We start from the raw sequence: 15,427 nt of genomic DNA on the forward strand, positions 1-15,427 counted from the left end.
TTTCCTTCATATTCGGAATCAAATCAAAGTCACAAGAACTTAAATCATATTACTGTTCGTTTTCGGAGCATCACCTGCAACCAGCTTTTCGAATGAAGCAGCAATGCTTTCTACGCAACCCACCCATCATTTTGTATGACAATGTATGGGCACATACAGTGCAAGCTGCGGCTGCTCTGTTCGGTTGACGGGACTGGGAAGTACGGTACCATCCACCATACTCCCCGGACTTACGCCCTTGCGACTTTGATTTGATTCCGAAGATTAAGGAACCACTTCATGGCATTTGCTTCCGAATTGTTCCACAGATCCAACTGGTAGTAGACCGCTCCATTCACAAAATCAACACAACAGGCTATGCCTTCCACATCACTGGCAACGGGCTCTACACAATGCTGGTGACTACTTTGAAGAACAGTAACAGGTGCAAATATGTAACTTTTGTATCAGTTGCGAATAAATAGTTGCCAATATTTAGGTTCCTACCCTCATACATCACATTCACATGTCACTAATGCTAGAATAACTGTTGTACAGCTGTCTGTCACACTACATTAGAGTGGGATCTACATTGTAAGTGACTTAAGACTAATACTTTGACGTGTGGTTTAACAGCTGACAATCTTTCCAAGGATTTTGTTCTCCATACCTTAGATAGAAATGCTGCAGTACACACCTGTGAGATTCTTTTCTGTTTTAAGACAGTGACCAACAATGCAAACATTGTGATACTTAAAACTCTTATCTACAATGGAAATTCCTAGATGGAATAATACATAAAATAAAAGCAAAGCAACCACTCACTTATAGCTAACTGATGTGTGGTGCATAGAAACACACAAAAGAAAACAGCATTTACCCTAGCTTTGGAGGTATCTCTCTTTCTCAAGCAAAACTAGTGCGCGCACACGCACACACACACACACACACGCACACACACACACACACACACACACACACACACACACACACACACACACACACACTCCCCCCCCCCCCATTCCCTCCCCTATTTTTCCACCCATCTCCATTTTTTGCCTCCATATCTCCCTCTTTATCTCCCCTTTCCTTCCCAGACCTCCTTTTCCTCCCTATACTAACTTCTGTGTGCAACCTCCTCACCACCTTGAGGTGTACACTATATACACATGAAGATGGCCAAAAGGCTGCTGTGAAATTATCATGGCAGCAAGTTACTAACATCTGGCATTTCATCAATGAGTACTTTTTTGCTAAGTCCTTAAGTGTTGCAATATGCTGCAGATGGCATTAGTGAGTATATGCAGTGTGTATATATATTGTGTAAACTTTGCATATGGTTGAGTTTAGCTCATACATTGCAGGGTATGAAACGTAGATAAGACACCGAAATTTGATTTAAAATTCTCAGCAGAGCCATATCTCATTTCATTCTTCAATTATTGATTTTTACATTTGAAGGACCATCACACACAAGCGATGTGCCGATTTCTGAACCTTCTCACTGGAAATTTTGTGGTCACAACAAGCAGAATAATCTTACTATTTCATAAACAGTTCCAAGATATAAAAGCAAGTTTTTTATAGCATGCAAAGACACACATATATTGTAGGATAAATACTAGAAACATTTTTATTCATCGAGATATGGAAGTAACTTGTCCGCAACAGTGACAGGTTGGCATGCAACAGTGAGAAATTACTTTATTTATTCCTACACTTTTTAGCATTTCACTACTGCCAAAATAAATGAACGAAAAAGGAGAATCACATAATGAGAAACTCATCCACACTATAAACTGAATGCAATAATACAAATGTCAGAACTTGCACCTACTGAATAATGTTGATACAGAGTATTGGATACAGCTTATTCTGTCTAAGAATTAGTTCAAAGTGGCTCACATGCACCAATGAAACAAAGAAAACATCACAACAAGATGGCTCTAATGTACAGTAAATCAGCAGAAGGCACTGTGGTGAAAGGAATGCTTGTTTTTCCACTATAAAAACAAACATGACAAGTGTAAATTTTACAATGTCATTTACTTACCGTTTTTTGTAAATGTGGAAAAATTTATTTCTTTTCATCATAATGCCATCTATTGTAAATTAGAACCATCAGGCAGAGATGTTTTCTTTATTGTTTTATGGACACACATGTGCAATCAGCACTAACACTTAGAAAGAATAAGCTGGACACAATATTTTGTATCAACAGTGTTCTGGTATGTCCAAGTTCTGCTGACTGTATTACTGTATTTTGTTTGTGATGTATATGTTTCTCAGTGTGTGCTTTTCATTTTCACATTCAGTTCCTTGAGCAATGCCAAAATGTGTAAGGAATCAATATAATAAATATTTTTAGTCAAGACAAAAGTTTTATTGTAAGTGCAGACCATGATTTCCTGTCTCTTAAGGCTTACACACATTATGTATCCACATAGATATACACTGAAGTTCGAAAGAAATTGGTATAGTTGTGCATATTCAGATACAGAGATAATACACAGGCAGAACATAGCACTGCGGTCGGCAATGCCTATGCAAGACTATATGAATCTCTTGCACCACAGTTGTTAGATCAGTTACTGTTGCCATAGTGGCATGTTGTCAAGATTTAAGTGAATTTGAACATGGTGCTTTAGTTGGTGCACAAGCGATGAGACACACCATCTCCGGGGTAGCGATGAAGTGGGGATTTTCTCGTATGACCACTTCATGAGTGTACCATGAATATCAGGAATGCTGTAAAACATCAAATCTGACATTGCTGCAGATGGAAAAAGATCCTGCAAGAACAGGACCAACAACTGAAAAGAATCATTCAACGTGACAGAAGTACAACCCTTTCGCGAACTGCTGCAGATTTCAATGCTGGGCCATCAACAAGTGTCAGTATGCAAACCATTCAACGAATCATCATCAATATGGGCTTTTGGAGCCAAAGGCTCACTCATGATGACTGCATGACACAAAGCTTTATGCTTATTCTGGACCCATCAACACTGACGTTGGACTGTTGATGACTGGAAACATGTTGCCTGGTCAGACGAGTCTCATTTCAAATTGTATCAAGCAGATAGATGTGTAAGGATATGGAGACAACCTTAGGAATCCATGTACCCTGTATGTCAACAGTGAACTGTTCACGCTGGTGGAGGCTCTGTAACTGTGTGGGGTGTGTGCAGTTGGAGTGATATGGGACCCCTGATATGTCTAGATACAACTGTAACAAGTGACACATACCTAAACATCCTGTTTGATTACCTGCATCCACTCATGTCTATGGTGCATTCTGATGACTTTGTGCAATTCCAGCGAGACAATGTGATACTCCAAACATGCGGGATTACTGCAGAGTGGCTCCAGGAACACACTTCTGAGTTTAAACACTTCTGCTGGACACCAAACTCCCCAAACATGAACATTATCTGGGATGCTTTGCAACGTGCTGTTCAGAAGTGATTTCCACCCCCTCGTACTCTTTCAGATTTATGGACAGCCCCGCATGATTCATGGTGTCGATTCCCTCCAACAGTACTTCAGACAGTAGTTGAATCCATGCCACGTTGTATTGCAGCACTTCTGTGTCCTCGTGGGGGCCCTACACGATATTAGACAGGTGTACCAGTTTCTTTAGCTCTTTAGTGTATTACAGTTGGAATATGTGCATCTCATGTAATTGGCAGAGAGAAAGTCTTTCCATTTCCCAAAAGAAACAGTAGAAACACCGTGTAAAATTTTAAATCTTAGCTCTAATTTCACTATGTTACGTATTTTTTGATCAAATTTTGTGTTTTAATAAGAGTATTATCAAGTCTAATCAGCTCCTCCATTGGTGTCAGTAAGGAGCTAGAGTAATTTTTGAAACTTTAGTCTCATTACATTTCACACTCATTTTCTTTTTCCTACCTGCATACCAAACTAAACATTTGCACTTGCCCTTGTCAGATCTTGTACAATCACATCAAATTTCACCAATGGATTTCTTGAAAGTAAAATTACTTTATGCTGCTACTGTTCTTGATTGCTTATTTTGTGATTAATGTTTGACTTTTTTTTGTACATGTATAAAGGAAACTAGAAACATCATTTAGAATCTTGGCAAATGAAAAAAACGGTACATGTGAAATACTTACCCTAAGTGTCCCACGTATATGGTCATCTGTCACTGTCGCAGTTCCCAAACCTTGCTTGAAAGTAACCTGTATCATGAAAATTACTGGCTGTCAGTAGAGTAATACCTTATTTACAAGATAGTCTACAATACATTTTTTGTAAAATCTTAGAATATGAAATGGACAAAATACTCTTAACTGTTCTTAATAATATTCTAATATACTTAATAATGGATACAACATTCTTAAGCTTCACATAATCCACTCAACCAGTCAGATGCACCCTAATCTCAACAATGATGACCAGATAAAACACAGCAGAATAACTAAGTAAAAATCAAATACCAGTACTAGATAAAACTCAAGTACCAGTACAGACAGTTAAAAATGGGACAGGTGACTGTGTCTGGATGACTACTTAGAAATAATGGATGATCGTGCCAGCCTACGACACATTAAAATCTCACACCTAGTATTTTGGTAAGAATTCCAGACATCACACAAAATCTTAAAACACGAACCACACTCACCTCACTACTAGAACTAATAGAGGACTAACAGAGAGGATAGTTCCTGTGGGAGACCCAGATCAGCCCTAAGGTTGCATAAATCAAATCTAAGTATGTTGTATCAACAGCTGTGTCCCATTTTTGTTACACATTGATGGCTCCTTACGATGTAAGAGAAAGTCATGCATCAATGGGCAATGTCGTACTCTACACCCTGTACGGACTACTACTTGAGCTTGTTGCAGTTGCAAGAAGGTAAGCCAAGGTCACACTGAAGGCTTAACAGAACAGAGTTTACAATTCTTAACTTCATGCCACTGACCCTCCTGTCGACCCATGGTCTTCTTGGTCACAAATGAGGAACAGTCTGCAGGATACTGAACAGTGAGCAGGAGCTGGAAGAGAGTACGCTCCCATGGCAACCACAGCGGCAAGTTCATTTCCCCATAGCTCTAAATGCCCTGGAATCCAGTAGAAAATTATTTCCTTCTCCTGCCTTTGCAAAAGAATGACAGCATCTTGTGCATCTCATACCATCCCATGTGCTGGGTACATCCAACCTCCATCAAGGAGGCAGGTGTAGTCTCCTGGTTCTGAGAGGCGACAGGAATGCAAGGAACTGATGGGACAACAACTGTTCTCGTAGCAGCAGTCTAAGAGGTGGTCATGGCCACAAGATGCAGACGCTCAAATTTCACCTTGGCCTCAGTGTAGGGCAGTCGGGCCAGGGTCTTATATTCCATGATTTTCCTCTCTTTCTGTAAAATCCTGCAGTCTGGCAAGCAAGGTGAATGATGCTCTCTGCAGTTGAAACAGATGGGAGGTGGGGCAGATGGAGTACTGGGATGTGATGGACGTCCACAATCTCGACATGTGACGCTGGCAGTACAGCGGGAAGACATATGGCCGAAGTTCCAGCACTTAAGGCACCACACTGGGGGAGGAATATATGGCTTGACATCACAGCAGTAGACAACCATCACCTTGACACTCTTAGGCAATGTGTCACCCTTGAAGGCCAAGATGAAGGCACTGGTGGCAACCTGATTGTTCCTTGGACTCCAAGGGACTGGCCAGACGAAATGAACACCTCACTGCTCTGAATTGGCGAGTAGCTCGTCCTCAGACTGCAAAATAAGGTCCCTGTGGAATATAATACCCTGGACAATATTTAAGCTCTTATGGGGCATGATGGTAACAGAAACATCCCCCAACTTGTCACAAGTGAGCAATGCCTGTGACTGGGCAGAGGATTTTTTTTTTTTTTTATCAAGACTGACCCAAAGCGCATTTTGGACAAGCCCTCCACCTCCCCAAACTTGGCCTCCAAATGCTCCACAATAAACTCGGGCTTCATGGACATGAAAGATACCCCATCAACTCTCGAACATAATACGAGGTACCGGGGCAAATAAGCTTCATTGCCATCCTGAGCCTGGCAGTCCTCCCATGGTGTGGCCAGGGAGGGGAATGATTTGGGGTCATATTTCTTAGCACTGAAGATAGACTTTGCCTACTTAGAGACTGCTGGTGGCGGACCACCACCAAGAGTTGGCGCACTACACTTCATGGTGTGTAATCCGCCTTGATGTTACCCACTCCGACCAGGGGCCCTCCTCATGGGCACCACCCAGCCTCAGCAAGGGCCACCTGGCACGATGGCCATTGCCAGGAATCCCGATGCCTCAGAGAGATGGGCATCTAATCCATGGCATATGTGGGGAGTTAACTCAGCAGTCATCAGCAGAGTGCTCGGTGTGTTGTCGGGGGGCTACAACCAACAGGGTACATGGCGGCCCCACCACAACGGACGCTACCGTGCTGGATATGAGGCGCTAACAAGTCCATTGTTATCAGAAAATGCTCCCAGGAAGGTGTCCTCGCCCAAGGTATGGAGAATGAGTGGGACTGTGCTGCGACGACGAGGAAGAGGGCTAAAGATCTCAATGCACAATGGATACGATGCACCATGTAAGGCGCCCTTCCCCAATTGGCTCGCTCTTCAGAAAAATTTAGAAAGACTGAGGTCAAACCTGGCAGGGGCCATTACACAAAGGCCAAAACGTGAGAGACTCCTTTTAGTCGCCTCTTACGACAGGCAAGAATACCTTGGGCCTCTTCTAACCCTCGGAACCGCAGGGGGATAACAAGAGGATGCTAGCAATTTTGGAACAGATAAAGCCCTGTATGCTTGGCTCGCGTAAAGGAGAAGACGCTGAATAGACAGAGGAGGTTCACCAGCCTCTGCACACAGGTTAGCAAAAGAACTTGTACAATAAGCCCCTATTGATAGCCTAATACCCTCATGATGAACTACAACCAGCATTTTGAGGTACAAATGCCTTGACGATCCCTAAACCAGCCATCCACATTCAAGCTGGGGTCACACAAATATTTAATAAAGTTGGAATACACAAGACCTATGACTGATGCATTAAAGGATGTTAAACCGCTTGGCACATTTCAGTTTTAGTTTAAAATGGTCAGACAGAACATTCATAACCTTGTATCAAAAATACCTGTTGAAGAGAAAAGACTTTAGTATGCCTGCAGAACCCTCACTGATAGAGCTGCAATGAAATACCATGCCTCCAGGTAGTGTCATAGTCTTTTTCTAATTCGGAGAAGATACCAATAAGGTGTTGCTTACAGAGGAAAGCTTGTTCAATTGCTGCTTCAAGCAGGGTCAGGTTATCAAGTGTGGAGTGATAATTCCTGAACCCACATCAGGTGTGACTTATTAGGGGCCTGGCTTCAAGACCCCACACTAGGCAGCGATAGACCATATGCATTAGTGTTTTTCCTATACAGTCTCTTGGATTAATGCTATAAAAACTACCAGGATTAGTCTGTTTCTTCCCGGGTTTTAAAATTGGAATAAAAATTATTATTTCCGCAGATTGGGAAAGTCTTATGTCAACCAGATTTTATTAAAGAGCTGGAAGAGGACTTCCTTTAACCACATGCCTATCTGTTTAACATGCTGTACATTCTCCAGTTGTGACTGGGCATAGTATCACAAGCTACTGACTATGCAGACTCCAGAGAGAAAGGCTGGCTGTATTCCTCAGTGTTCATGGAACATAAATCAAAACTTATCTTCTGTGTCTCCAGATAACAACACAAAGCTGTATCTTGGCTAGAACTGACCATAATGGTCTTATAGGATTGAGCCATTGTCTGAGCCATGTCTCTTGGCAATGTTATGAGACACTTCTGCTCTCGTACAGCTGCTATTAGTGCTGTAAAGCACTCACTTGGCCTTTCTGAATAGCCATTTCAGCTTTACTTCAGGATCTGGTCTATCAGGCAGATGAGTCTCAACAGGGTATTGGTCATCCACTCCCCATTGAGCAGTGTCTGTGAGGGTACACATGCAGGAGGAGAGGTCTGTGGCTGTAGACGAACCCGTAGCAGTGCTAAACTGCATAGCTTGACCCACGTTGATTAATATGATGTCTGTAGTTCATGAGACATCCCACAGTATCTGACCCCTTGGGAAAGTGGTGTTAGAAACTCAGAGCAATGTTTGCACTAAATTCCTCTAAAAGTGGGAAGGGACAGGGTTGTTCATCAAGAAGATGTATGAGGACCTCGCTGTCAATGCGCTCATGTGGTGGCACTTACACAGATCACACCGTGACAGCAACATGAGCCACTATCAGAAGAGTGAATGTAGTGCTGTGGTGAAGTACACAGGTGAGGAGTGAAATGTGCCTACCTTTTGCCCTGTCACCAGTAACGTCATCTTTTCTGTACTTGTGATAGCCTCTAGTCTGTTTAAAGTGAGTATCTTAGAGACAGAGGCAAAAAGGTCTGCATAGTACTGAGAAGTCTCAATTCCTCCAGATGAGGCATGTAGCCATTCATATTCCACTTGAGTAATGGACCCATTTCAGCAGAGTGGTTTTGATTCACCTCTGTCCTTGTGAAGGGATAGTGAGGCACTTGTCGAGCTAGGGGGAGTGGAGGGGCTGCCAGGATCCCCTGATGAGGCATCGAAATCAATGATGTCTTCCTAATCAGTCAGAAGTGTCAGTATGGCGTACAATGGCACCTGAGACAGCTTTTACAGAATACAGTGATGCTTTTACATCAAGGATTATGGAAAAGGAGGCATTGAGAGGTACTCTGCTTTAGGGGTTTCTTCTCGATACCTACTGCAAAATGTTGCTGGTCTCTACTATGGTAGCTGCCTGCATCACTAAGGTCACTTTGGCATGTATAGGTGCAAGTACAGGTGATGGTGGTAAATAATGGTGCTCTGGATGTTGTCTGCATCAAAGCATCTATACTGGGAACAGCTTTCTGCACCAAACAAGCATATGAAGTGGCAAACACAACTGTCTTGTCACCTTACATCCTTTTCAGCTTCTGCGTAGGGGATTCAGTTCATCACTTATTTCCTCAATTTCGTGTTCCTCAGCAAAAGCAGGGCAATCTCAGCTCCAGACTGATTGGTTCCCAGAGCAATTAATGCATATTTCTGGCAACAAACAGTGTGTCCCTGTTTCATCTGCTGCCTTTCCACACTTCCCACAGGTCACTTCACCAGTGCAACTCAGTGTTCAGGCAGCACATCAGTTAACTGAAGGTCACAATGAAACTGGTTGTGTTCTCAATTTCTCCATTATTCCTTTTGTTCTCTGCTCCACATCCACTATCACCTGTGATTCTCATTGTTGTTTATATCAATGAAAACTATTATTTATTGATAAAACTATTTAATTGGATAGATTTTAAAAATCTACTCACCAAGTGCCAGCAGCACACACACACACACACACACACACACACACACACACACACACACACACACACACACACACACACACGACTGTTGTGAGTGGCAAGCTTTCAGAGCCAGTGGCTCCTTCTTCAGGCAGAATGGTTGAAGGGGAAGGAAGAAGGGTGAAGGAAAATGACTGGAGAGATGTAGGAAAGGGTAGATTTTTGGAACATCACCCAGAACCGTGTGTCAGGGGAGACTTACCATGAGATGAGAAGGGAAGACTGATTGTTGGGTACTGCATCGGATAAGATTTAAAACCTGAGAGCTTAAAGGTAGAAAACAGGGTAATATGCAAGACAGAGATTACTACTAAGACAACGTGCATGAGTTAATAAGAGTGGGAAGCTAACTGCATTGTATGTACAAAGGTGGGAAGTGTTGGTAAAAAACAGACAGGAAAGACAATGACATACGTAGAAAACTTAAACAGAGTGAAACAAAGAGTAGTTACTGTGAAGAGCTAGTTTCCACATGCCGAGTTCTACGAAACTGGTTTCTGGGGGAAGAATCCCGATGGTGCGTATGGTGAAACAGGTGCCGAGGTCATGAATGTCATGTTGTAGAGCATGCTCTGCAACAGGATATTGCAAGTTGCCATTATATACCCTTTGCCTATGTCCATTCATCCACTGATAATTTGGCAGTAGTCATGCTGATGTAGAAGGCTGAACAGTGTTTGCAGAACAAATGGTATACAATGTGTAATTTCACAGGTGCCTTTAGTAATGTATGTTTTGCCAGTTACAAGGCTGTTATGGGTGGTGTAGGAGAGTGTATAGGGAAAGTCTTGGAGTGTATAGGGAAAGTCTTGCAGCAGGTACAGTCACAGGGGTAGGAGTCATATGGTATGGAGATGGGATGTTGAAGGAGCATAGGACCTGACAAGAATACTGTGGAGATTGGGAGGGCGACAGAAAGCTATTGTAGGTGTGATGGGCAAAATTTTAGACAAAATGGATCTCCTTTCAGGGCACGATTTTAGGCAGTCACGGCCCAGACGAAGTAGCTGATAACACATTCCAGACCCCTGAAGACATATGGATCCCAGGAAAGCCCCTCCCAAGTGAGCCATGAAAAGGTTGGCGTAGGAAGGAGCCATCCTGATTCCCATAGCTGTACCCCTGATCTGTTTGTATGTCTGCCCCTCAAAGATGAAATGGTAGATGGTAAGTATAAAGCTGATTAAGGTGAGTAGGAAGGATGTTGTAGGTTTGGAATCAGGTGGGCTCTGACTGAAGAAATGTTCAGCAGCAGACAGACCATTACATGGGGGATGTTGGTATAGAGGGAGGTGGCATCAATGGTGACAAGCAAAGGTTGTGGTGGGAGTGGGACAAGCACAAATTTCAGACGATCTAGGAAGCGGTTGGTATGTCTGATGGGAGTTTTTGTACTAAGGGTTTGAGGTGTTTATCAACTAAGGCAGATATGTTTGATGGGTGCTCTGAAGCCAGCAACTAAAGGATGGCTAGGACGATTGGGTTTGTGGATCTTAAGAAGAAGGTAAAAAGTGGGGGTGTGTGGCCTGACGTCGTTTAAGTTCTCCGGTGTCTACGCCCATATAATGGCATGTGATCACACCCTTACTTGAGTTGAGGAAGTTACGCAACTCAGCAATTATGTCACAGCCACCCAATTTTTCTGACAACATAAGAAGTTATACCTGCTTTGCCCTATTAACGAACCATTTTGTAACTGTTTCATACACTTTAAGGTACCAGGAAGCAATGAGAAACCTTTATGAATATGGAAGGAAAACTTTTTTCCAATTTCCCCCCTTCCTCTTCATCACTACAAACACATTCTGCTTTGCAACTCCTTAAGCCCTGAAACTAAATACAATTAGAATAACAGGAAGACTAGCATTCCTCACTCATTTTGAGTGAGTGAGTGTGTGTGTGTGTAAGTACTCCCAGACAGTACTTTAATCACACTGAAAGTTGGAGAACTTAATTTCGGGGTTTCCATCTTGATACCAAGAGCAGCTAGGGAAATAAAGGTCCTCTTATACAGAGTCCCACTTGCCTGAACAAGCCTTATACAACTGAGGTGCAGCAGGTCCCCCCTGATGACTATTTCTTCTAAACAACATGTGTGCAGCACATCTTATGACAGGGACTTTTTAGAGAGTGTTGTACCATCCTCACGTACCACGCGGCTATGTCTGTATCGCCAGTTCCCGTAACACAACGTTCAACTGCCGCATCGCACAGTGATTGCTAAACCATGCCCAAATTGTATGGTGACGGAGGACTGGTGGCATTCATTAGTCTACAGCTCACGAAACCTGCCCCTTACCTCTTTTGGTAAATACCCACTCCACATATCATAAACCTGGACTGCAATATGCCATTTATGCCTTGTTCTGTTTTGCATGTAGTTCTCTGCCAAATAGTTTTTTTTCCCTCTACTATGTACTTCTTCCTACCGGAATAGTCTAACTTCCTTTACAATATAGTGTTCATATATTCTATCAAGGCCGACTAGTTTGTAGTCATTTATTTCTGCATTCAGATTTATTTATTCTTTTTAATATAGTTTATGGTTTCCGAGTTCTTTTCCTGTGTTACAGTGCCTATGCTTACTTTGTATTGTATTCATACAATATGTATACGTGTGTGTGTGTGTGTGTGTGTGTGTGTGTGTGTGTACTATTTATTTCGCAAACTTTAATTTTATGCCCTTGTATATATTCAATGTCATTGTGTTACCACCATCCTGCATCACAATGTATACCAACTGTGTCTCCCTGTGTCAAGATGTATTGTAAAATAAGAATCCGTGTGATGTTTGTACTGAAATGTGTCCCACCTATTATGGTGACTATTTACATTATAATTTATCTACTCTCAACTCTTTTATCAATACACTTCTATTTAACTAATCTAAGAGTTACCAACTACTCTAACATGCTTCACACACAACGTAAATGATGTCAAATACTGTCCTGTCTAATATTGTAACCAAAGATTCTGTGCAGTTGTTAATATCTTTACTTTTCATACTTTGGTTTCTTGCATGCAGTATCTTTGTGGTCACTTGTCAGTTGATACCTACCAACTGAAAAGTAGTAGCATTGATATGTTTGGTAATTAATATGCACAGTTTTTCACTAGTTTTGAATTTTATGTTGAAAGAAATTGTGCTTTCTTCCACCTCTTGCCTCTTCCTCAGATCAGATCCTGGATGTATTTCACTATTCATCACAAGATACCTCGCTACAGGCGTTGTCTTTGAATTTAGTGACGCTATCTCCTCCTAGATAAGATAATGTCTCAAAATTCAAAAGTTTCCTCTCACTGCAGTTTTCATTTCCATACTTTCCTCATTTCTTTCGTCATTGAGATCAATGGTAAAAGGACTGCATTTGGAAAAAAATGTAATTCAGCTGTGTAAAGGAGCCTACTCTGCCTGTAATGAAAAATGTTCCTGGTAGAAAAAAAAATTACTGCCACTAACATAGTAACCACAGAAACACAGCTGTCAAAACATAAAGAATGTCTTGCAGTACAAAGGTACAAATAGAGAGTGAACCAGCATCCAAACCTTCAAAGGTGATAGTATGACCAAGAAAAAAATGTCTAGTCAACATGAGCTCCAAAATGTATACATCAAGAGCTGTGAGGTTTGCTTAGGAGAAGCAACTTGTTTCACAGTAGCGAAGATGAACAAGTGCTCATTGCTCTTAAGGTATGCACCTCAGAGTCCATATCTGCGAACATTTCTTTATTATTTTGGTTTCAAAATGTGGAAAGCATAGAGCTGGCAGCATAACAGAGTTGTTTCACAGTACTGAAGCTGAAAGTGCTCATAGTTCTTAATGTGCGTATTTTAGTCATGTTTACTACATATTTCTCTTGTTTTGCTCCATACTTCCATCTCTGAACGTGTAAGTGGACTCAATCCACCATGTACAGTGAAAAAGTTCTGGCAGAATGTAAATAACTTAGGAGTAAAGGAACTACTCGCCTCATAGTGGAAACACTGAGCTGCCAAAAGGCACACAAAAAAGAATTAACACTGTGATACCTTTCAAGAGGAATCTCTTAACAAGTTAGGGCAATATTGAAGTGTCCGATTCTGCCCATCTGCTTTGCCCCATGCCATCATCAAGATGGCGGGCACACCTTTCCCAGTATATACAATACGGCAATCCTAGAGTCATTTAATAAAACCACAAACAAAGATATAAACCATGTGAAATATTTCATTTCAGAAATATAATGAAACTAATGAGGCAGAATCTACAGGGTCTTGGGTGGGGGCAAGCTACATATACAGTAAGAATGGCACCATTCTAAAACAAACACGAAATCCTCAAGAATAAACCAAACAAATAACTCTAAAAAATCTGAAATCAAATAGCTCATTTGATCCATATAAAAAATTAAACTCTGAACAGGCCATGAAGGCCCAACAGTACCAACCGGCCACCGTGTCATCCTCAGTCCACAGGCGTCACTGGATGCGGATATGGAGGGGCACGTGGTCAGACATCGCTCTCCCAGCCGTATGCCAGTTTAGCTCAAAGGCAAACAATGACACCCCCCACCTCCCCCTGCTTCCCCCCCCCCCCCACACACACACCAAAAAACCAAAATAACAATTACTCAAACATACAGGAAACATTGTTGCATACACATCTGAAAATCAGATACTTGGCTCAATTTCATAATTTCCACACACTGCTCTGACAGTTCACACATTCCGCCAAGTCGGGAACTTTAATTGTATTCACCATATTGTCACCAGAGCAGCAAGCAACCAATGACTTGTAAACTTCATTGTAACATCCACCGATAGTACCAAACAAATACATAATAAAAAGAACTATCAAACCATTAACAACACAATAAACCAACAGTTACAAAACCAAAAATAAATTGGAAGCCAATACCTAACAACTCTAAAGTTACATACTGCCAAGGCAGAAAAAAACAAACTCTCACAACATCGAGTAACATGCAGCACAATATCAATAGCACATTAACAATTTAGAAACAAACAGCTATCACTAGGGTTTACTACTGTTTACTCCAACAAGTACTATGCAAACATTATCTATTTCTAACACAGCATGTCTCAGTGACATACAAAGAACACAGCTACATCATATGTCAAAGCAGACATGTGGAATCATGGAATTGGACCCTTCCATTGACCCCACGCAACACACACACACACACACACACACACACACACACACACACACACACACACACACACACACACACACACACACACACACACACACACAGCTGAAGAGACAATGCTGGGATTGCAAGTATACCACCTAGTGGCCCAACACACCGCTGAGAACAACATGTTTGAGTACAATGGCAGCTTCACAATCTGTTTTCTCTGGATCCTCCCATCTGGCACGACTTTTTTGTAATTACATAGATGGAAGTCATCCTTTCAACAAATCCTTCGTACCTGTAACCCTTCTAGCCTCACACAGTACAAAAAGAAGAGGGAGTACAACTACTTTACAACCAAAGCAAACAGGAGATAAAGCTGTGGTTTTTTTTTTAAGGAAAACCTGCAACTTCGTGGGTCTAAAACCACTCAGGACACCTTACGGTCAAAGATGGTTACCCAAGTGAAATGGAATACTTAATTCCCTTCAAAAGCATATCTACCTAAATATATGATTAGGTGAAATCAGTAAATAAAGAATCCAACTGCTGACCAGAACTAAAAGTGTCACAATGTAAACCATCAAAGCATGTTTGTATAAATTTTGAATTTCACAAAGATTTGACATTTTCAGGAACTGTGAACTGATTTATATTGTAAAAAGCAATGACTGACCTTGCATTTAACACTGCGAACAACCTTGCGAACTTTGGCTTCACAGAAAGCACCCTTGTATTTGGCACTGACTTCCGTGCCAACAGCCAAATATGGAGGATCGTCTCCCTGTTCAAACAGATTACAACAGATTAAAGTTGAAATGTTTCATTTACACACATATGCAAGCATATGCACAGCAAAAAGTGTAAAAATTAATTTTCTACATTAAA

At 41.6% G+C, this 15,427-nt stretch overlaps 1 protein-coding gene across 1 annotated transcript in view; it reads right to left on the reverse strand.

Annotated features, from left to right (window-relative positions):
* LOC126338648 (AT-rich interactive domain-containing protein 4B-like) overlaps window positions 1-15,427 on the reverse strand; it is a 129,491-nt gene that overhangs the window by 105,304 nt on the left and 8,760 nt on the right. Inside the window, exons 2-3 of the mRNA XM_050001571.1 lie at window positions 15,216-15,323; window positions 4,122-4,187 (exon numbers count right to left, since the gene is read on the reverse strand). Coding sequence (XP_049857528.1) covers window positions 4,122-4,187; window positions 15,216-15,323 — 174 coding nt within the window. The remainder of the gene's footprint in view (window positions 1-4,121; window positions 4,188-15,215; window positions 15,324-15,427) is intronic.

Source organism: Schistocerca gregaria, chromosome 1 (assembly GCF_023897955.1).
Source record: "Schistocerca gregaria isolate iqSchGreg1 chromosome 1, iqSchGreg1.2, whole genome shotgun sequence".
In the NCBI taxonomy this organism is placed as follows: Eukaryota; Metazoa; Arthropoda; class Insecta; order Orthoptera; family Acrididae; genus Schistocerca; species Schistocerca gregaria.